The sequence below is a fragment of the Ailuropoda melanoleuca genome, chromosome 9, assembly GCF_002007445.2.
Source record: "Ailuropoda melanoleuca isolate Jingjing chromosome 9, ASM200744v2, whole genome shotgun sequence".
NCBI lineage: Eukaryota > Metazoa > Chordata > Mammalia > Carnivora > Ursidae > Ailuropoda > Ailuropoda melanoleuca.
The window spans coordinates 95,333,297-95,355,291 of NC_048226.1; the positions used below are offsets into that span (position 1 = coordinate 95,333,297).

Sequence of the window (21,995 nt, forward strand, 5' to 3'; positions counted from 1 at the left end):
ATGCCCCTTACACCTCTTTAGTGGTTCTGCACTGCTCTCGGGATAAAGTAAAATCACATACCTCACTCTCCTCTCTGGGTTCTAGCCTCCTTAGGTCATATCACACTTTGGGGCTAGGATCCTGTCTTACTTTTTGTTCTATCCAACGGTCATTGGTGCTTGTCGGCAGAATGAATGAGTTAATGTAATTATCTCGGTCTCTTCGAAATTATTTCCTAAAGGCCATCAGGGACGGAGAGTCTCCCACCACCCGAATTCCTGCAGCCAGTTTTACGGGCCCTGACAATGAGGCAGGTGTCCTCGCAGGGGACCAAGGCACTCGGCACTTACTGGATTGCTATCATGTACTGAGTTTCCCGTGCTCTTTGGTTTAATCCCCCCAACCACAAAATTGGGGCTCTCAGAGATCGAAATGTGCTCCAGGACACAGAGCCGGTGAAGGGTGGTGGTAGCAGGACTCAAGAGCTGGTGCTCTTCCCTTTCTGCCTGCTGTGTCCCTTTGTGGCAGTCCCCCCCATCTTCTCTATATCACCTGTAACAAACCTTTACCCACAGAGAGAGTCGTTTACTTGCTGACCGTGGACACTGGAAATATTGTAAGCTCGTCTTCCTTTAATTCTAGATCCAGTTTTCTAATTCTGCTTTTTGCTGACCCATGCCCGAGACTTCATACAGCATGTCAGGTGCCCAGAGGTCTATGCTGGGATCTTCGTAATGTTCCCAGGCCTTCTGGGGCTGCAATGATCTTGGCATTCATTCATTCATTCTTCAGTGCATCCATCCAGTACATAGGAAAGTAGTGTCTCTGTCACTGTGTCAGCTAGCGGGTGTTCAAATACGTTCCGGGCACTGTCCTTGCCTTGGAAAGAGACAAGCATATACATAACCATGATCAAATATGATTGTGCTCTCATGTGAGCCCTCTACACGTCCCCAAGACATTTGCAAATACCTGCTAAGTTGAAATGTGCCATGTGGGAAATTGTACCACTAGCCTGTAGAAATCTGCCAGCTAATGCAATATTCTATGGAGTTACTGGCAATCTAGTGCCTGGATTGTTTCTGTTCTGTTTGGCAATGAGCTTCCTCACAGAATGCTATAACATAAACATCTTCATCACCAAGGTGTCCCTTTTGCAAAAACCAGCAGATTGTCTAACTGAAGTGCTAAACTGACTGCACTTTCAGCATCTGGAAAGACTTCAGTTGGAAACTGAAAGAGCTGTCCAATGTTGTGTAGTCGGCTGCAAGGTTGTGAGCACCTGTCTATACCTATTCAACTTGAGGGACGAAGAGCTGAATATAGCTTGGGGTTTGCTGGACCGGAGCCTGCAGTCTCTACAAACAAGATAGCAAGGGGCATAAAAATTAAAAAAAAATTAAAAAACAGAGAGAGAGAAATAAGAACAGAAGAGTTGAGTGTGGGCTGAGCACATGAACTTGGCAACCTCAGTGATCAATATGGAAGGAATCCCTTATAAAATTAAATTTTTTTTCTATATCAGAATTTGTGAAGGCTTACCGCATGCAATTTCTCTCGCATTCATCCTCTCTCCCAGCTTTATCCCAGAAGGAATATACTTTTTTCCTGCACTTATTATGAAAATGGAGACGAGGTGGCTTTGGGTGGTCTTGAACGTATTGACGGGATAAAAACCAATCTAGACCCAAGTCTGTTTTATAAAGCAATAGAGGTATAGGAGAATGGGTGCTGTTATGTGCCCATGTAACAATTCTGTCTGCAAACTAACTAATACTGGTGTACGTTGGGGGCTGGTTTTTGATAGTTATTCGCAAACCATTGGCACCTCTGGGCATTTTTTTTTTTTTGGCTTAAATTGAGTCTCCTTCCTTGAGAGTTACCCGCAGTACTTTTTGCTTGGTGAAGAATGAGTTCCGAGTCCTACTGTCTTGAGAACTTGTATTTCTTTCTTCCCCCCTGTTTAGTTCCATGAGTGTGTGTCTCTGTCATTCCTACCAAAGAACTCAGGCGTGTCGATGGTAGCTAGAGAAACAGACGCTGATATGTCACTTCAACAAACACTATCATGAAAATGCCTGAGCCACGGCACACGTACTCAGAATGACGTGAAGACACATGTGCCTGTTTTATTTGTCTTGTAGACGATAACTTACCTTTTCCCAGAAGGAAGTAAAAATTGTTTGATGGAAAGAAAATTTTCCATTTTCAACAAAATAATTATAAGATAATTAGCACTCAATGATCAGGGTAAGAAAATATACATTTTGATAAAAAGTCCATACTGATGAGAAAAAAATGAGTTGTAAGGACTAACGTAATATTAAATTTTCTCTTTCCCTCCTGACAATGAGGGAGCAGAAGGAGACATGGTAACACATGGCTGTCTGCGTCAGATATGAAGCAGTGTGCTGGGACTATTGTCAAAGGGAATTCCTCTCCTGGGGACATTCCTGGGGAATTCCTCTCCTGTGTGACCAAGAGCTGTGAATGGGAAGGGATTTCTTGACCTGGCACTTCTGGCTTCTATGTAGAGGCCCTCTGCCGTTTGGGTCAAATTTGATCATTCTGCTTTCCTTTCAGTGATGCGGAAATTTGAGAAGGCTCTAGAATCTCAGGTGATCTTCGGTGCCAATGTCACTGCAGTGGGCAGGTCCAAAGCTCCTGGCTCTGAGTCCCCCCTGATGCAGTGCTTGACAGGTAAGGGGTGGTGGGGAGATGGGTGCATGCAGAAATAGGCTCTGCTGACCTTGGCAAGACAAATCGAATAAAACCATCAAAACCCTAATGAAATTTACACTTTATCAGAACACTGGGTGATGGGCAGTAAGTAGGGTACATGATGTCATGAGCACTGGGTGTTATACACAACAAATGAATCATTGAACATTGTATCAAAAACTAATGATGTATTATATGCTTGCTAACTGAATTTACGTAAAAAACCCAAAAAAGCCACTTGGTAAATCAGTTGATTCCCAAAATGTGCATCCAACTCGTAACTTCACTTCAGAGTTTATAATGCGCCTACTGTGTACCAAGAACAATGCCGAACACAGGGGAGCAGAAATGAAGGACGTGGATTCCTTGTAGACTGACTTGTCCCGGTTGGGAGAGCTGTCTGTCTGTAGCAACAGCCAGGCCAGAGAGGGGTAATAACAACTCTCATTTACTGGGTGCGTAAGCTTACAAGGATTGTTATGGGATCATAACCTTACAGTCTAGGAAGGTCACTGGTGTCCGTGTTACAGACGAGTGTGCGTTTGGCTGCGTTGGGGGTGGAGGCATGTGTCCGTCTGTCCTTAGCATCACCTGAGAGCGACAGGTGCTGACTGGCCTGTGCTGCCCGCAGACTGTGCTTTGGACGCGGCCTGCAGCTCCCTCACGGTGTCCTCGGTGGGATCAGAGGTCTCGTGTGATTTCTATGCTTGGAGCAGCGACAACATCGCCTGTGTGACTTCGACTCAGGTGAGTCATAGCCGCTGTGTGGGGGTTCCATGTCAGACATGCTCTGACTGGACGGACATCAGGCTTTGGGAAATGGAGACGGCAGTGGACTGGTGATGGCTCAGGATGCAGCTGTCCGAAGCAGCATCCGTCTGAGCAGAATCGCTTCGTGACAAGAGTCAGAAGGGAATGTCAACGATGAGCGCTCCCTTCTGGTACCTGCCAGCTTATCTCACTGGGCAGCGTGGGCACTGGGCATGAGGGGACCTTTTCCAGAGCCCTAAATATCAACTTTCTTTCTGAGTCCTGGACCCCAGCATTCCTTTCCAGTGTACAAGTAAAATATGATTATAGCTTAAAAATGTTAAATATTAGTTTGAACCACATAAAATAGCGGTGTCTGGAGGTCAAAGCTGGCAATTTCATTGTTACCATGAATTAGGACAGAAGAGGATGCAGTGGGAAGCAGTTGTCCTAACTTCCCAGCTCCTAACCATATGCAAATCTCCATTTTTACTCTTCCAGTTTCTCATGGAAACTTCCAGAAAACTTGTATGTGTTTAGAAGCATCTTTTTGGGTTTGTTTAAATGTTAATATCTTATAATACATATTCTTGTCTACCTTGATTTTCTCGCATAATGCTTAACTTTCTGTATCTTTAAAATGAACCTCATTCTTTTTAATGGCAGCATACCAATCCATTCTATGGATGTACATAAATTATTTCGCATTTTTAAAAGATATTATTTATTTAAAGAGAGGGAGCACGTGAGCAGAAGGAGAGGCAGAGTGAGAGGGAGAGAGAGAGAATTTCAAGCAGACACCCTGCTGAGCACAGAGCCCAACACGGGGCTCAAACTCATGACCCCGAGATTATGACCTGAGCCAAAATCAAGAGTCTGACACTCAACTGACTGAGCCACCCAGGCGCCCCTTTATGTCACATTTTTAAAGGACGTGTACCTGTGTTAGCAGTTTTGCGACACCACCAACACTGGTGAATCCCACGTCCTTTGCACACACACCTGTGCAAGGAGTGTGAGTGTGTGTTGATAAATGACATCCCAGGAAGGGCATGGAAGGTGGACCCCTGAATTTTAGGACTCGAGCCAGGGTCTGTAGCTGTAGGAGCCAGAGAAGAGGCAGGGAGGGGTCTTGGACTGAATCCCAAGCTGTCAGTTTGGGGCTGTTAGACCACGTGCAGCTTCCTGACCTCACACTCCTCGTCTGTTACATGCAGGCTTGAGCTCGCAGGCTTCTGGTGAGGTCACAAGACACAAAGTCGTCGTTGAGGCAACGTTAGCTCCTTTGAGCTTAAGGTTAAAACAGTTTGGGGAGGATGACTGTGTCTTTATTTTTTCTTGCTATCATGACTGAGGCCTGTCTTAAGATCTATTGGGGGAGAGAGAGCTTGTGGGTGGGGAGGGAGGATAGGCTCACAGGCTGGTGACAGTCAGGACCCACAAGCATTAATGCCTTTGGACAACGCAGACTGGCTGGATTTATTTGTTATCTGGGCTTTCCAGGTGCTGTCCCCTCACCTTGGCTGGTCTGTGTCAGTGTGGTTCTGCTAATGGGACACCTCTGTCCACACCTCCCATAGGTACTTTGTGGTCGAGGGGTCTGAGGTCCCGGTCAGTGACTCTGCTCCCTGGGCAGCTGCCAAGTCACTGGGAATCTCTGACCTAAGGAAATTCTACCACTCTCTTTCGCTAAGGGATAAGATCCAGCTTATAGAATTATTAGTAGCAAAAATAGCTGACATTTACTGAGCACATATTAGCACCTGGCATTTCTCTGAGCAAAAGTTTTGGATTATTGGTCATTTGGGCCTCTAATGCCCTGAACACTGTTTGCTTAGTAAGTATGGATTTTATTCTACAAGAAATAAAATAAATGCTTCTTCATTAAACAAAAACAAAAACAAAAAAAAAAAAAAGGGAATGAACTCTCCCTCCAACTTCTCAGCCAGGGAGAGAGTCTGGCAGAGGGCATGTGAAGGAGGTGACTCTGGAGCCAGGCTGTCCCAGGTTCAGGTCCCAGCCCCACTGCTTGCTTGTGGCTCTTTGTCCCTTGGTTCCTCAGAATCTTCATCTATGATGTGGGGTAGCAAGTGGCACCTGTATCTCCCGATTCTTGTGAGGACTGAGTTAAGTCATACGTGAAAAAGCTTACAGGACGGTTTCTGCCTCAGAGAAAGAGCCCAGTGACCGTTATGATAGTTGTCACCATTGCTGTCAGTACTGCTCACAGGCTGGCACGAATCCTGTCTCAGCTCTCACAGGGCCCCTCTCCTATCCTGAGGCAGGGGGGTCAGGTGTCGATCATAGATTGTGAGTGACGTGACTGGTCCGCGCCACCCAGTGCTGAGGCCACGGGGCCAGGCGCTCCCCTCAGGCTTCCCCGTACCATGTGTCCGGACTAGGTTTGGGGTGTGGAAGGGACTCTACCAAGGCAGGAAGCCTGTGCTTTGGGTCTAGGCTGCAGGTGTACAGTCCTCTTGACACTCGTCCCATTCCCTCCAGGCCTGACCACACACGGGGTGGGGGCATGGGAGGGCCCTGTAGTCTGGGACCCACCACCCACGCCCTTCTCAGAAGTGCAGGACTCTCCCCCTCTCAGACACCCTTTCCCCTCCCCAGGCCACCATCCTTGCACTGAGCTCAGGTCTTCTAAAAAGGAAGAAGAGCAGTTGCCTTCAAATAACTTCACTTTAGCCCCTGCCATTCGAAGTTTCCCATGGCCGGGACACTCAGTTAGGCAACTTTGAGGGGAGGGCAGAACACTGGGAACCAAACACAAATTGATAAAAACAGATTTATCCCGCCACCCCCACACAGCGGGAGTGCTGGAAAGAGTCAGAAAGAGAGACTGGAGACTAGTGAGGAAGGCAAGGGCTTTGGAAGTCTGACCTCATTTCCAAGCTTAGGAAGCTTCCCTTGATCCTCCCCGGATACGAGCCGCACCTATAAGTCCTTCCACGAGCTGGCTTCTGCCTCCCTCTCCTCTCTGAGAACCACGGGCTCTAGTCCTCAAAACACCACAGAATTCTTTAGCTTCGTTTCTGCTGTTTCCTTTGCTTAAAATCCCCCTTCTTTTATTTCCAACTGACGAACTCTTACTCATACGTCAGCACCCCACTCAGATTCTCTTTTTCTGGGAAACTTTCCTAGCTTGCCCTTCTCAATAGAATTAATCATTCCCTCTTCTACAGTGTCCTCCTCTGGAATTCCATGTGTCTTTGCAGCTAACACGTTGGGCTGGAATTTACTGCTTACATGTCTGTGTGCTCCAAAAGCCTGGGAGAAACTAACGGACAGGAATCTCCTCTTTTTCATCTTTGTAGCCCCGGTGCCTAGCCACAGTTAGAGTTGGATAAATGTTTGTTGAATTGAACGGATCATCATGGGGTAATAATGTAACCTCTTTCCATCTCCAGGATCAAGACACATTGGGGAATTCAAAGGCCACCGGCTTTGGAAGTCTTAGGTGCCAGGTGACAGTGAGGAGTGGGGCTCAAGATCCCCCATCTGTGTATCTGAAAAAGGGTAAGTTGGTTGAGCTGGATGGCTCTGGGGCCTCAGTGGCTTAACCTGACCGGTGTTTGGATCCCCAGCGGGGGCATGGGCTCTGAGCTCCCGGAGGCTGCCCCTCTCAGGCCTTCCCACTCACAAAGCTTCGCATTCCCCTTCCTTTGGTCTCTGCCAGCCCTGAAAATTACCAGACCTTCTCACAAAGGTCCAAACCTCCAAGCCCTTCCCCTCTCACTAGCCTTGCTCAGGGTTTCCTGCATAATGTGCTGCACTGTGCATGCCTGTTACCTGGGGGGCTTGTAAAAATGTGGACGCTGAGTCAATACGTTGGAGTTGGGCCAGATTCTGCCTTTCGGATAACCTCTCTTGGATGCCAAAGCTGCTGGTCCCAGGCCCACATTTTGAGTAACAAGGATGTATCGTATCCCCCAGTTTACAGCTCACTTCCCCAAACAGCCTTCATCCACCATCACAGAATTCTCAGAGGAAGGCAAGAAAGGGTTCATACCCCTGTTCTACAGATAAGGAAACTGAGGCTCAGAGAGATTAGAAGAGTTTCACAAGGTCATGCTGTGAATAAAATGGGGAGGTGGGTTTGAACCTAAGTGTGTGTGAATTCCCCTGCATGGCTTCACAGAGCAGGGACTGGGAAGCCTGTCCTCTTCTGCCCTGCCCTGCTCGCCTCCTACCTTCTCTCCGTCAGGCCCAAGAGAGGGGCCATCAGTGCAGGGTGTGTGCCCTAGGCCTCAGCTAGGCTCCCCATGAGCTGGGACACTTTGCTGGGCCCTGCGCTCTGGGCCTTCCTTCCCTCAGTTCAGGGTGAGTATGCCAGAGCCGGCCCTCCTGGGCTGACCCACTCTGCCGCACACTAGCCGTGGCCAAGGTCCTTGACATTCTCTGGGCTTCCACTTCCTTACCAGTAAAATAGGAGTCACAGGTGAACTGAGGGGATTGGGAGGCTTGGAGTGGGGTTACCTGTGCTCTTAGAACAGTGCGCGGAATCGGGTAAATAGCAAGGGCCGGAGATTTCTGAGATGGTTTTCCTTCTAGCTGCCATGTTTCCTGATGACCCGAGGTAAGGCTGCAGACCAGATGGCAGCCCAGGGGGCCAGACTGAGGGTCTAGGGGTTGGCATGGGGGGAGGCAGGCATGCTCCCGGTCCATAGCTCAGGTGGCCTGGCTCCCGGCAGCTTCAGACCGCAGCAAGGAGCTGGCAGCACGTGGAGACGGTGCCATGGCCCAGGCGCCGAGCCTCGGGAACGGTTGGCAGCCCATGGCAGAGACAAGCGCCTGTGGCTTTCTGTCTCTGGCCCTTCCATCACCTACGGCCTCCGTCCTGTCCGAGGGGAGGGCTCCCCTGGGAGAGTGGAGTCCAGCAGAGCTAGGATTTCTCTCATCTGCAGCCAGGGTCACCAGAATTCCTGCTCTGGCATTTATTCCAATTATCATTACATTTTATCTATTTAAAAATAACAGAGCATAGAGATTTTTTTTTTTTTTCTGAAAAGGAAAACCAAAATCAAAAGCAAACAAGTAACCCCTCCCCCAGATGTTTTTTAAAACCAGTTCTTGGCCTTTTATCACATTTGAAGAGAAGACAACTCTGTTTCTTTCGAAGTGATTGTTCTTATTTGTTCTCGTCTCCTGAAAGTTTATACTCGGGGGAGATTGCACGGGAACTTGAGAAGCCTCCTTGCTGCCAAACTAAATCAGGGCAGAACGGTTTTTTGGGGGGGGGTTGCTTTTTTTGTTTTGTTTTGCTTTTTTTTTTTAGCAGAAAATGCACAGACAGCCATTCTGCATCCTAAGAGAGCAAACAGAGAAGGGAGACTCTCTGCCTCCCCACCTCCTCGCCCCATCTCTGCTCAGGAACCCCTTCTTTAGTTCACGTGCTGTAGGACGGGGATCAGATGTCACCGGCGAGGAGGACGAGACACAGTGTTTGAAAGCCTCCCATGTCAGTGGCTCTTGGTAGCAGCAGGCAGGCCCATGCATTCACACACCTGACCTTAAGTGACCTGGAAGACAGGACACCTTGATCCATCTTCCAGGACCATCCTGTCTACACCCACTTAAAATCTGTGGCCTGGAACATGGAGGAGCAGCCATGGGATTTTTCAGACTCAAAGGAAGACAGTGCTGGAAGGTTCCTTCCAGATTATCTAGCCCAACCCCCTCGTTTCACAGATGAGGTCTACAAAGAGGGGTTGCCGCTCCATCGAGGTGGAACCAGGGACTTCAGGGCACAACCTCCCCCAGCTCTGAAATGTCCCCCAGGCCAGCTACAGCATCTAGGACTTGACCATTGTGTGCTCAGCACTGGCACTTCTCATACATATTTCCCGAGCACCTGCCGTGTGATGTGCACTTGGCGGGCACTGTGGCCGTAGCTGTGAACAAAACAGACAGAACCACCGACTGATAAAGGAATTGGTCTAGCAATAAGATCATTTCTGGGGGGTTGTAAGTGCTTTGAGGAAAATGAAACAGGACCATGGAATAAAGACAGACATGGGCTTCCTGGAACAGTCAGATGCACAGAGACAGGAAGTAGAACGGTGGTTACGAGGGGCGGTGGGGGGAGGGGAGGGGCGGTTTGTGTTTGATGGGTACAGAGGTTCATTTTGGGATGAAGCAAAAGTTCTGGGGATGCATGGTAGGGATGGCCACACAGCAATGTGAACGTACTGAATGCCTTTGAACTATCCACTTTCAGTGGTTAAAATGGCAATTATGTTGCATATATTTTATCACAATTTGAAAAGGAAAACAAAGATGAACATTCATTGAAGAAGAGGAGAGGGTGTTGGAACTGAGAGCGAAGGAAGAGGAGGACCCTACCACCAAACGCCTCAGGGCAGGAGGTCCTCCACGCCGGGCGAGGTGGGGGCTGCCGGGGGCTGCCGAGAGAGAGCCCTACACTCCAGGGTTGTCCAGGGAACTTTCTGCAGTGATGGGAATGTTCTATAAACCTTGGCTGCCCAAAATGATACCCAGGGGCCACACGTGGCCACCAGCACTTGGAATGTGGCTCCTGCAATATGAACTTCAGTGAACTGAGACAGATATTGAAATAGTCACATATGGCCGGTGACCACAGCGCTGGCCGGCAGGGAATGGCTCCAGGGACTCTCATGCTGGTGGGGAAAGCAGACACCCGTCTCAAGTAGCTTAAAGACAGGGTGAAGGATGATAGAGCCTTGAGATCTAGGGAGAGAGAAGTGAATTCTAACAGTAAAAATTGGGGAGATGGGCCCCTGAATTTAAGCTGGGTTTTGGTGAAGGATAGGCACAGTGAGTGACAGGGCAGTCAGGCCGGAGGGGCGGAGGGATCCAATGTCAGGAGGAGAGGATGTGGCTTTCTGGAGACCTGTACGATATCTGCTGAGCGTCAGCTAAGCACCAGGCTCGTGGCTTGGCCTTTTTACATATGGTCTAGCTCTTCACCTACTCAACGTCCTGAAGATTACATACTGTCGTCCCCGCTGAACGGACGGAGAAGTTGAGCTTCTGAAGTGCTGTAGGGGTTTGCACTCCAGTCTGTCTCATTCTGAAGGTCGTCTTGTTGGGTTCCACACTGTAAGCCTCTCCACGACTTCCAGGTGCATGAGTCGGTTAAGCCCTGGTGGACAGCTGGGTCGAGGGGAGGTCAGGCTGGCTAAGAGCACAGACTCTGTGTCCCTCCTGCCACCCACCAGCTATGTCAACCTAGGCACGACTGTTCACTCTCTTTCCTCACATGGGAAACGGACATAATATTAGGATAGATATTTTGGCTGTCGGTCTATCTGTCTATATATGTACATATATATATATATACATATATATCTTGCTGGAAAAATCTCCTCTTTGCAAAATGATGCTCTAAAAATAACAGGGCTTATGGGAAAACTAGAGTTAGGCACAGGCGAAACCCAAACCGTGCCATTTTTAACCAAAGGACTGACAACAGCGATCACCATCCTATTTAAAATGCTAGCAGAAGCTTTAAAAAGACACATTGAATCCATCACGAAGAAACGTTACAGTGTCTGTAGAAGAATCAAAGAGCTCGATGTGGGAGGGGGTCGGGAGGGTGGAGTCCGCCCAGTTAGGCAGGGGAAAATTGCAATTGTCACTTTGAAGACGGAGAAGGCGGCCAGTGTGAGGCCAGGAGGAGAAGGCAGGCGACAGGCGTGGTGTAGAGCCCGCGTGCCTTGCAGCTTGCCGCCCTCCACTGTGTTTGTGTGGGCTGCCTTCACCTGGTGTTTGATGGCACAAGGCAGTGACATGCTGGGAAAACCGTAGATCAACCGATGTGGCTTCAGTTTGAACCACAGAAATGCACGCGGTAGCAGAGCGGCCTGAACCTAACTCACGGGGCGGTGAAAACAAAATGAGGTCATGTAGGCAAAGCGCATGTCACCGGGTCTGTGTATACAGTTAGAGCTCGATAAATGTTTGCTGGCAATCATGAAAATAATAATGAATTTCACTTCTCCACACACCCTCTTTAGTGCTGCATTGGTGTGGTGCGTCTGTCCAGGTCTGCTGGTTTGGGGCCAGGGCCCTGGGGAGCTCCATGCTCTCCATGCATGGGCGATCCAGAAGGTTCGTGGTGCAGAGAGTGTCTCATCTTGGACTTCACACTGCCCCTAGTGCAACCAGAGGGCCCACTGTCATAGGACAGTAAACTGTGGTCAACTCTGAAAGGTTTTCAGATCTTTAAAGAAATTTCTCTGCTTTTCCCCCAGGCCACGAGTTCCACACAATGAGTCAGAAAAGCTTTGAGCAGACGGGTTTCCAGAACACGCTCTCTGGAATGTACGGGCCTGTTGTGTTCCCAGCCTCAGGAGCCGATCTGACAGGGGCTCATCTCTTCTGTCTTCTGGCGTGTGACCATGATTCGTGCTGTGACGGCTTCATCCTTGCCCAGGTCCAAGGAGGTAATTAATGTGACCATGAGGACTGGGGCCGTCCAGTCCCAGGACCCGTGGTCTGACCTAGGAAGAAGCAGGGTCACCAAAGCCAGGACGTGGAATGTGCGGACTGCATGGGAAGGTGTAGGCATGAGGTGACCAATTAGCTTATGTGGCCCTGCGGGTAGCATTAAAGGTGGTTTTTATTCTAAGAATCACTGGGAAGGTATTGACAATTTTAAGTGAAGGAATGCCATGATCAGATTTGAATTTTGAAGCTTTGGCTGGAGTATGCAGAAGGTAACGGATGGGGCATCGGAGCCGATGGTGGGGTTCGGTTAGGAGTTACTCCTGCAGTCCAGGTCGGGGGTTGGCAGGGGCTGGGGTGATAGCAGTGCAGATGGAGGAAAAGGGTCAGATTCAAGGGTATCCTTAGCAGGCAAAACCAGAGGACCAAAAAAGGGGAAGGTGTCAAAGACTTTTCTTGGCTATCCAACTTGTTCGTCTGGTTGGATGCTTGTTAGTATAGCGAATAATGGAAGATACCAGATACTAGGTTTGGTGATGGGAGAGGGGGATTTGGGAAAGTCATGAGCCCATTTATAGTGTGCCAGGTTTGCTATGCCTTTAAGACATTCACAAGATGCGGACTAAGCTTTTAGGTACAAAGGTCCAGAGCTCAGAGGGCGAGTCCAGGCGGGAGATAAAGATGCATGAATTCCCAGCATTGAGGTACCAGAGCTGCGGGTGGGATTTTCTAGGAGGAGAGTACAGGGTGAGAAGGTAGAGGGGGAGGGGGCTGATCCCTGGTGAACACCTACATAATAGGGAGGACCTTCGAAGAAGCTGGAGAATTAGAGTCCAAGACGGCTGAGAGGAGCCCCAGGAGGCTGTACATCATGGAAACCGTTGGGGGGGGGGAAGATGAAGGAAGGATGTCCCCAGATTTGAATGCTGCTCTGAGTTCAAACAAGGTGTTTACTAAATATGCTGAGTTTAGCTCACCACTGTCCTTGGGGCTGGATGACAGCGTGCTGTTCGAGGGGTAGGGCAGGAGCCTGGACTGGACGGAGTTAATTCTAAAAACCTCTTTGAGGTTTGATGCTCTGTGCTTATATGATGTGCACTTGTGTTAGTGTCTAGATAAGTGAACGTATATATGGAGAGATAGATATTATACACGCACATATGTACACATGCACGTCCATATAAAACATGTGTATGTATGTGAAGCATTGCAGTTCGAATCCATGATGCCTTCTGCCTTCTTCTCTAAGGACACAATGATTTCTCCAAATGCTGTTACTCACCAAATCATATGGTTTTTCAAGTTGGAAGTTTGTTTTCCTTAGAATCATATATGGAAGAATTAGTTTGTTCCATGGAACAGTAAGCCCACAAAATCCTTTTGTCCATGACATTTCTGGCTCACAGCTCGCTTGCTTTTCCCTCCAAGTGGGACCTGTGATCCATGAATTACGTTGAGCTGAATGACCACCTCACCACGCTGCAAGTTAAGCTCTCTCAGAGACGCACGTAAAACACCAGGCAGATGTTTTTCCCAGGCTTGTCTGATGGGCAGAATTATAAAGCTTTGGCCGGATCTGCCAGTGACCGGGAGCAGACTCCCACTCCGTCCTTTTACCAGCGGTCTGGAAAGTCATTTAACTTTCTGCGAGATTCCTCCTTCCCCTCCCTGCTTCTGCCTCCTCCAACCTTCAATTCCTAAGTGGCTTTGTTTCCCTGATCATTAAGGACAATTCATGAGGCTCCTGTACCTACATTTCAGTGGGGTTCCAAGGGACTCGTGTGGTTCCCAGGTTCCCAGGAGTGTAACTGAAGCTGGCAGGATGTGATCCATAAAGTGACCTGAATCTCTAGCTGGCACCCGTCTCTCAGACACACGGAGTTCTCGTTGACACTTTAGCACGAAAGAACAAAGCTACGTGGGTTTCTCTTCCAAGGTCTGAGAGCAGAAGGAAAAATACACCCGCCTCTTGTTTAATTCCATGATTCTGTTTCCTGGCTTGGGAGAGGACAGCCTTGGGGCTCAGACTTCCTCTGGGCTCTCAGCGGGCTCTCATGCACCCCTGCGACCTGGGGTGCTGAGAGGCTCAGCCTGAGGGCCCCCCTGAGGCCCTCGCTGCCTGCTGGTCATTCCTCCGGTTCTCAGCTAGGAACACCTTTCTCCTTTTCTGTACCCCTACTTTCTCATCGATGCAATGAAGGTCAGGGATTCCAGAATCCAGCTGTGCACCAGAACCATCTGTGGTGCTGTTGACAAATGCTAATTCCCGAATGTCACCACCTCCCACCCCTACGACCGACAGAGTCAGAAACTCTGTGGTCAGTGCTGAGGAACAGGCATTTCCACAGCGCTCCCTGTGTTGTTGATAGAATCAGTCCAAGGCCCTGGTTTGAGAACCAGCTGTCAGAGGACCTGTAAGGTGATTTTTTACAGGGATACCGCTGCTGATTTCTTATCACCTGAAGGTTAAAAGTGGCCAGTGGGAGGGAGAAGGACAAAAGGTCAGATACATAAGCCAGGCATCTGAGTCATCTACTTTGGGGAAATTTTGGTGGGAGATGCGTTTGAAACCCTATCTGGATCTGGGCATAAATTAGGATAAGGAAGGGAATGGGGTTGTGGGGTGACAGGTTTCCTATTTTTTTCAGGAGAATCTGAAGACTGTACTACCCAAAAGAATTATTTATTGAAATGATATACTTTATCTAATTTCTAGATTTCAGGAAATTTGGGTAATTAACTTACATGAGACTAAGTTTCCTCACCAGTAAAATGGAAATAATAATGTTGGTAAGGATTAAGGGGATTGACGTATTTAAAGCACTTACCACCACAGTGACTGGCACAGCACAGACATCGAAGCGTTTGAGTTATTACCTACCTTACCTCACTAAAACTGCTGTCGAATGCACTTAGCTCGGAATCAGTCTTCCTGATACTAAATAAAGGCGTAACTTCAGGAAAGCTTTTTAAAAATTAGGATACGTATTCAAAATTAGGATTTATAGGGGCACCTGGGTGGCTCAGTTGGTTAAGCAACCGACTCTTGGTTTCGGCTCAGGGCATGATCTCAGGGTCGTGAGATCGAGCCCCACAATAGGCTCTGTGCTGAGCAGGAGTCTGCTGGGGATTCTCTCCCTCACCCTCTGCCCCTCTTCCCTGAGTGGGCGCTCTTTCTCTCTCTCTCAAATAAATAAATAGATCTTTTAAAAAATTAGGCTTTACAAAAAATTGGTGTAATAAAAAATTAGACCAAGTAATCTAGTGGCTCCCCTCATTATAGATTTCTCTCTGCACATCCCAGGCATGGGGGCACAAGGCCTCTGCTTGAATGCATCCAGAGACAAGGAGCTCACTTCCTAATAGAGAAGCTTGCGTCATTGGTGCAGGGCTCATGGTTTTTCATAGTTCCTTACTTGGAATCTGAGTACTCCTTTCTGAGTCCCTTCAAAGTTGATGTGCGTGTGTGTGCCTGGGTGTGTGTGTGTATGTGTGTGTGTGTGTGTGAGAGAGAGAGAGGGAGAGAGGGAGAGAGAAGAGACAGAAGCTGCTGTTTATTTGCTTGAATCCTCAAAAAGATCGCTCTCTGGGGTAGGGGGTAGAGAATGAGGACAGAGGTCTCTAGCACTAAGACCCCCAGTGGTATTGAAGATGCCGTTGCTGCTGATCCGTGAAGAAGGGCTCTAATGGAGGAAGAAAGGTTCAACAGGGCAGGCATGGGGGTGGCCCTCCCTTTGGGAATTTGCCACTATGACAAGTGCAGGATTATCAGGGAAGAGGAACCCACTGAAAGCGAGGCCCCTGAGTCCCAGTGTCGGTCCCTGTGTGTTCCCGAGGCATCGTTATCTGTCCCCATCCTCCAAGCCTCTTCAGGGTGCAGATGTGAGTCCCTAAAAGGGCCCTCCTTCTTCTTCGTCACATCAACCTCTCCTCTCTCTTGTGACTCTGCAGGTCCCATCATCTGTGGGTTGCTGAGCTCCCCCGATGTCCTGCTTTGCAATGTCAAGGACTGGAGGGACCCCGCTGAAGCCCAGGCTAATGCCACATGTCCTGGTGTGACATACGACCAGGGGAGCCGCCAGGTGACGTTGCGTCTGGGAGGCCAGGAGTTCCAGAGTAAGTCTCTGCCTTCTGCCTGACTTCTTTAAAATGCATTTTCCTCACCCTCACCGGCAAGCTCTGCCACTCCTCCCCTAGGGGCCCTTTTTGTACCTTGAGAAAGCAATACTTCTGAAAAGAAACTGTAGGAAAGGTGCTGCAGGAAACGCAACCTGAGCCTCTCAGCAGCTCTCCCAAGGCCGCAGATTGGCCGGGGGGAGGCTGGCTCAGCCAGGCGGCCACGCTGTTGCAGGTGTTACCGGTGGCACTGCCCCTCCTAATTACAGGGGGTGCAAGGGGCTGTGTGCCCCACCATACGGGCTCCATTGACAGAAATAACCATTCAGCTTGCTCCAGCCTCCTCTTTCTTTCAGAAGCTCTTCCAACATTTTCCACAAACATATAAGCATAAGATCTAGAAGTTACTCTGAGATCATCTGCCCACCCCCTCATTTTACAGGGTGAGCATGAGCGCCTGAGACCCCACGGTGGCCAGTCAGATCCCCTGTCTGCCTCCCCAGCCCCGTCCCCTCGGCAGGTATCAGTCAGGGAAGAGCCCTGAGCTGGGGACTGACCACACCAGCACAGCTCCGTGTGGTCAGGACCGGCAGGCTCAGCATCCCTGCAAGCTCATTAGGAATATGGTTTCTCAGCTCCCACCCCAGACCCACAGCGTGGCCCCAGAAATCCATTCTCACCAGCTGTCTGGGGAGTGCTATGCCTGCTGAGTCTGAGACGTTCGAGAAGCACAGACTAGGTGACCTGGGTGTTTCTTTCCAACCTGAAAAGTGGGAGTTTATGGGGAGAACCAGGTCCAGGGAATCACTCACTCCTGGTTCCTCTGGGAGGCTGGCTGAAGCCCAGCTCCATCCTGCCTCCTCTCTAGTTTTCTGCCAGCATGTGGTTTTAATCCACTCTCTGCGTTGGGCAGGTCAAGAGCTGTGCAGGTGTCAGCCAGACAGGGCAGGGAAGAGGACTAAGGGGGTGGGGGGGGGCGGGTGTCAAAGAGCCTTTGGAGGCTTCCTGTCTCTAGGAGACATTGGTTCTTCAGAAGCTGGCAGCCACTCTCTCCTGCCTCTGGAAGAAGTTTGCAAGACCTACTTCTCAGTGTAAGGCAGCTCTCAGGTTTCTAATGGCAGAGAGCTCAACGTCACCTCCTCCCAGGGCCCTCCCTGACTAGCCTGCCGAGTCCAGTGCTTTCTCCATTATAGAGCTTCACATGTGTTCTGTGAATTCCTCTGATAGGCAGTGGGGTGGGCAGTGTGGCGGGCAGGGCCCTGAAAGCGTGCCTTTGCCTGTCTCCTGTCCTCACTTGCCAGCTGGAAGCATGCCTGTGCTGTCGGATCAGTTTTGGACACCAACTGTGTGACCTGAAGCAGGTCAGGAAATTTCTTCAGGCCTCATTGCTTGTCTACAAAATGGGGTAGCGGGAGGACCTGTCCCCCGGGGCTGTGCTGAGGTGGGAGGAGAGGCGATTATCATAAACGTGTCTCCCATCGCGCTTGCTGTGATCCAGCCACTGCTCTAAGGCCCCGGCTGTGGCTCACCCACGTACCCCCAACACAGTGCTTGGAGGGAGGCACTGTTTTCAATTCTCCCCATTTTACAGCTGAAGAAACTGAGGTACCCTGAAAATGAAGTGTTCTTAAGGGCTCAGAGCTTCCAAGGGGAAGGACTGGGACCCAAAACCAGGCAATACGGCTCCAAAGCTGGCATTCTTACGCACTTCTCTATATAGGCACTGACAGATAACACGCCTGTTTGAGGGGAGCTTCGTGAGGGGTCTGACACATAGTATTAATGTTACATAGTATTGTTATCACTTTTTAAATTTGTCAGAGTCTTTTGTTATTTTTAAGAACTGGACCCGTGTCTTATTAATATCTGGATTCACACCATCCACTCTAAAACCTGGAGAATATATATAATATCTGTGGAATGAATATTTACCTAAGCCTGGACAAAAATATTGCCTAATTGTGGGTGGAATTCCATGAGGTTTAGTTTTTCTGGGGGTAAGTAAAATCAAATCGCTAATTTACATGGTGGATAGTAAGCATATGGTATCCATTATTCTGAGAGGTAGCCCAGGGTGAAAACAAGCGTTTGCAGAAAGACGTATGATATATTCATGGGCAATAAATCCAGAGTGAATTGCTTCACATGGAGCCTGTGCTTGGTATGTACCCAAAAATAAAGAACGTGTCCTTGTCTGGCCTCCCTGAGAAGGAGTGATTACCAAACGACTTTTGAAGTTTTGGGGTTTTTTTTTCAATGCCCTGTGTGTATGTGTGTATTTTAGGGGGTGGACAAAGCTTTAAGAAGGGTACTCTTTGGTGGGGATTTCAGGTACCTTGAAGTATATCCATGACGTCCCAAATCGGGGGTCGCCTTATACACAGACTGACCAGGAGGCCCTCTCCAACTGAGAACAATAAGGCACAAATGTTTCTGCCACAGTAATAGGTCACTCTTTAAGTACAGTGCATCCCTGGGAAAAGAAATTCTTTAGTAAATTTAGTAAATTCTTACTAAAATGTGAATAGTTGATAGATTCCCTTTTCTAACAATACATATTGATAGAGGGAAGGAGGAGTAAGGATTCCACGGATCCAGACAAGCTGCAGGGGGCCACAGAATGGTTTGAAAGCACATGAGAAGGATCTATATGGACAATAAGGATAAACTCCGTCTGTCACACCCGCTGCCTTCCCATTAAGCCACTGGTTAGATGCTCATTAAAATACAGACTCTGGAATCAGATCCCAGAATTCAAATCCCAGTGTGAATGCTTACTTCTTGTACGACCTTTCTGGGCCGTGGCCTTCTCAGTTATCAAATGCAGATAATGATGACTTTGGATCCTTGGGACGTTGGAAGGATCGAAGGAAGAATGTGTGGTGAGGCACTGGGAGTGGTGCCCGGAGCAAGGTGGACACTCCGTAGATTCTAGAGATTACGGAGCAATGGCCTGCCTTGAAAATTCTGGAGATGATGTCTGCTTTTCTCCTCCAGCTCTGTGGCCTTGCTCGAACACTTCACCTCACTGAGCCTCACGGTCTCCATCTGCAAAATGGGGGCATACTTTTTACGTATTAGAAATGAAGTGCTAACATGCTCTATAGGCTGCAGTTTAAGGCATGATTTCTGAACGTCAAGTCCCTGCTCCCCTGACGGCACATCCCACAGAGGCACCCTGTAGGACTTCCGGTCTGGACATCCGCTCTCATATTAGCTCACTGGTACTCTGAGAGTCTGGTCCAACAGGTGGCCCAGTTAATGGACAATTAGCATTTACGTACAAAGCGTCAGTGAACTGATTGCCATTTGTAGAATATTGCAACCCAACGGAATACACTAAATTCAAACAGGAAGTGCAGCAGAACCCGTGTTGCATCTTACGAAGCACTTTCACCCCCTTGGGATCACCGATCCTTTTGCTACCTGAGTGAGGTGGCTGGTTACATCAGAGTTTCACCCAGGAGGGAGCAGTTCTGAGCTGTGACCCAAAATACTTAAAGAAACTGTCTTTGCATGAAGTGCCACAGCTGGCACCTAACCCTTAGGCTTTGGAGACCAGGGCTGCCAGTGGAAGCTCTCCCTCATGCCACTCCATGGTGCTTGTTTAACCTGTGTTGTCCCAGCAAATTAAGGAGGCCAGTAATGGACATCTCTCTGGGCTCACTCCGCTCCAGATATCGGGTCATTATGTCGGCAACCCGCATGTTCCACTTCAGGGATTTTCAAGGGCTGTGGGGAGAAAGGGACAGAAGGCCCTGGGAAAGCAGGAGGGTCGGGTGGGGAGCGAGGTGAGCTGGGTGGGCATGAACAGCCATAGAGGGGGGAGTTGCTGGGCTCACTTGTCCGTCACTCATCCTGAGAGCTTGCTGAATGTGCGCGTGGCCAAGGACTGGGGTACAGACAGGGCGGAGTGGTCTCTGCGTAAGAAAGAGCTCAAAGGTTAGTTGGGGTGTCAGAGAGATTATTGACGTAAGTGGGCCCTGTTCGCCTGTCTTAGTGGACTGAGGAAGGTTCCTAGAACTCAGAATTCCCTTTTTGTGCATTTTTCCTGATTTGTTAAGCCAACCAAATACCAGTTCACAACAAACAAATACACCCACAAACAAACAACCCTACAAATCCCCTGGGGGCCATTTTATCCCACATGAAGGCCCAGCGCTTTTCCTGGTTGTGAGGTTTCTCCTTCCTGTCGACAGATTCCTATTTAAACATTACTTTCAAGAGAGGAATCCACCCAGAGTCTGTGTCTCCCAAATCGCCAATGGGCATCTCTGGGTGTTTCAACTATTTGGTGCTGGCTGGACCCATCTTCCCATTTCTAAGGGAAAAGGCTTAGAAAGCTCTGGAACTGCTTATGGCTTCCTTCTCACAATGTCTTGAAGTGCAAATGAATGAAAAATAGGCAGATTAAATGTCCCTTACTGCCCATAGGGACTTAACATTCAACAGGAAAAACAGGCCTTGGAGGAACACTGCTGGGTTTAATCTGAATCCCAAAGGCTTCATGCTTTGGGCAGTGGTGAGGTTTAGGCTGATGGCTGGCGTCCTCTTTGAAGGAGTCTGCTTTGTATCAGTGCCATTGTCTGGGGTGCTGGGGGCAAAGGGGAGAAGCTTACAACGCCTCTGGGATGCTTACTGTCTCCAAATGCATTTGGAGTAGACGTCCCGATGGGCACCTACAAATAGGATGACCCTATTATAGTTACTTACAATAGCTGTCATGTGCTTCTCACTAAGCAGAGCCTGAGACAAGGATTCAGGAATGCAGTTTATTTAGGAAGGGCAAGAAATAGAAAGTGGACTCTGAAACCCGGGCTTTCTAGTTTAGGGTGCTGCCCACTCCCAGGCTGTGGATTCAAACTAAGCACCCCAGACACAGCACATGACCTCTGCAGAAGTGTCCTGAAGTAAGTTAAGACCACACAACACCCACCAGTCCTCAGGAATCAGGCTCTGTGCCAAATCCCAAAACTTTCAATGTGTCTTGTGTTCCTGCTGCCTTGATTATGGAGAGAGAGGTGATGAGTCAGTGTGGAGGCCTGTTTGTGTCATAGGGATATTCTAACTCAGCTGTCACGGAAGGAATGGAACAAATGTATGGACAGTCAAAACTGTTTTACTTTAAAATATTGCTTAGCAGGGAAGAGGCGGAATCATGTTTGTTTCTGTTCTATGCACCACCTCACAATCAACAATATTGAGCCAGGGAAGTTTTGGGGAGTGGAGGGAAGCGTTGGAAGTCTGCATTAGGAAAGCTAATTTGGTTGCCAGCCTTCCTGTGCTTGGGAAGGTAATGCTCTGTGTTTGCTTGGTGGGCTCTGAATATCACTGATTACTCTGTTTTCCTCATTCATTCCTCCTTGAGTTCATTAATGTGCTGAACACTGGTTCTGCAGCAGGGATTATGCCAGGTGTGGGTGATACAAAGAACACTGAGTCCCCGTTCCTGACCTCCGAAAGCTCTAGTACATTCAATGGACAGTTACAGTCAAATGTGAGATTAAAGATAGAAGTGTTTATTGAGTGCTGTGCCAATCGAGAGGAAGGGCATATAACCCAGCCAGAGGGCTCATGGGGGCCTTCTAGAAGGAGGTGTCATTGGCCCTGTTTCTTAAAGTATGAGTAGAGGTTAACCAGGTGAAAGGGGCTAAGAGTTCTCAAGGCAGAGGGGAGAAACCTGTGCAGTGAGGCAGAAGCCTGGAAGCAAGCATTAGGTGGGACTGGAAAGATGGGCCCCTTGGAGACGTCATGTGGCCGCTCACACTGCCAAGAACCAGGTCCCAGGGAAGTGACTTCTGAAATATGCAGTAGCTATCACAAGACTGGAGGTAGGATTGCCTTTGGGGAAGGATACCCTGGTGCTGTGTGGCTGGGGGGTGGGAGGGAGTCAAGGGAACCCGTGAAAGTCTGTGATGAGGCCTGAGCCAAGAGGGAGGGTCTTGCGGCAGGGGTGAACTTGAGACCAGTTTGGGAAACAGCCTGGGTGAAT

General features: G+C 49.0%; 1 protein-coding gene across 1 annotated transcript in view; it reads left to right on the top strand.

The window, feature by feature from the left end:
- The window catches only part of TG (thyroglobulin), a 266,107-nt gene that overhangs the window by 70,168 nt on the left and 173,944 nt on the right, over window positions 1-21,995 (top strand). Inside the window, exons 23-28 of the mRNA XM_034668642.1 lie at window positions 2,564-2,680; window positions 3,333-3,448; window positions 6,868-6,976; window positions 11,695-11,886; window positions 15,839-16,007; window positions 16,715-16,722. Coding sequence (XP_034524533.1) covers window positions 2,564-2,680; window positions 3,333-3,448; window positions 6,868-6,976; window positions 11,695-11,886; window positions 15,839-16,007; window positions 16,715-16,722 — 711 coding nt within the window. The remainder of the gene's footprint in view (window positions 1-2,563; window positions 2,681-3,332; window positions 3,449-6,867; window positions 6,977-11,694; window positions 11,887-15,838; window positions 16,008-16,714; window positions 16,723-21,995) is intronic.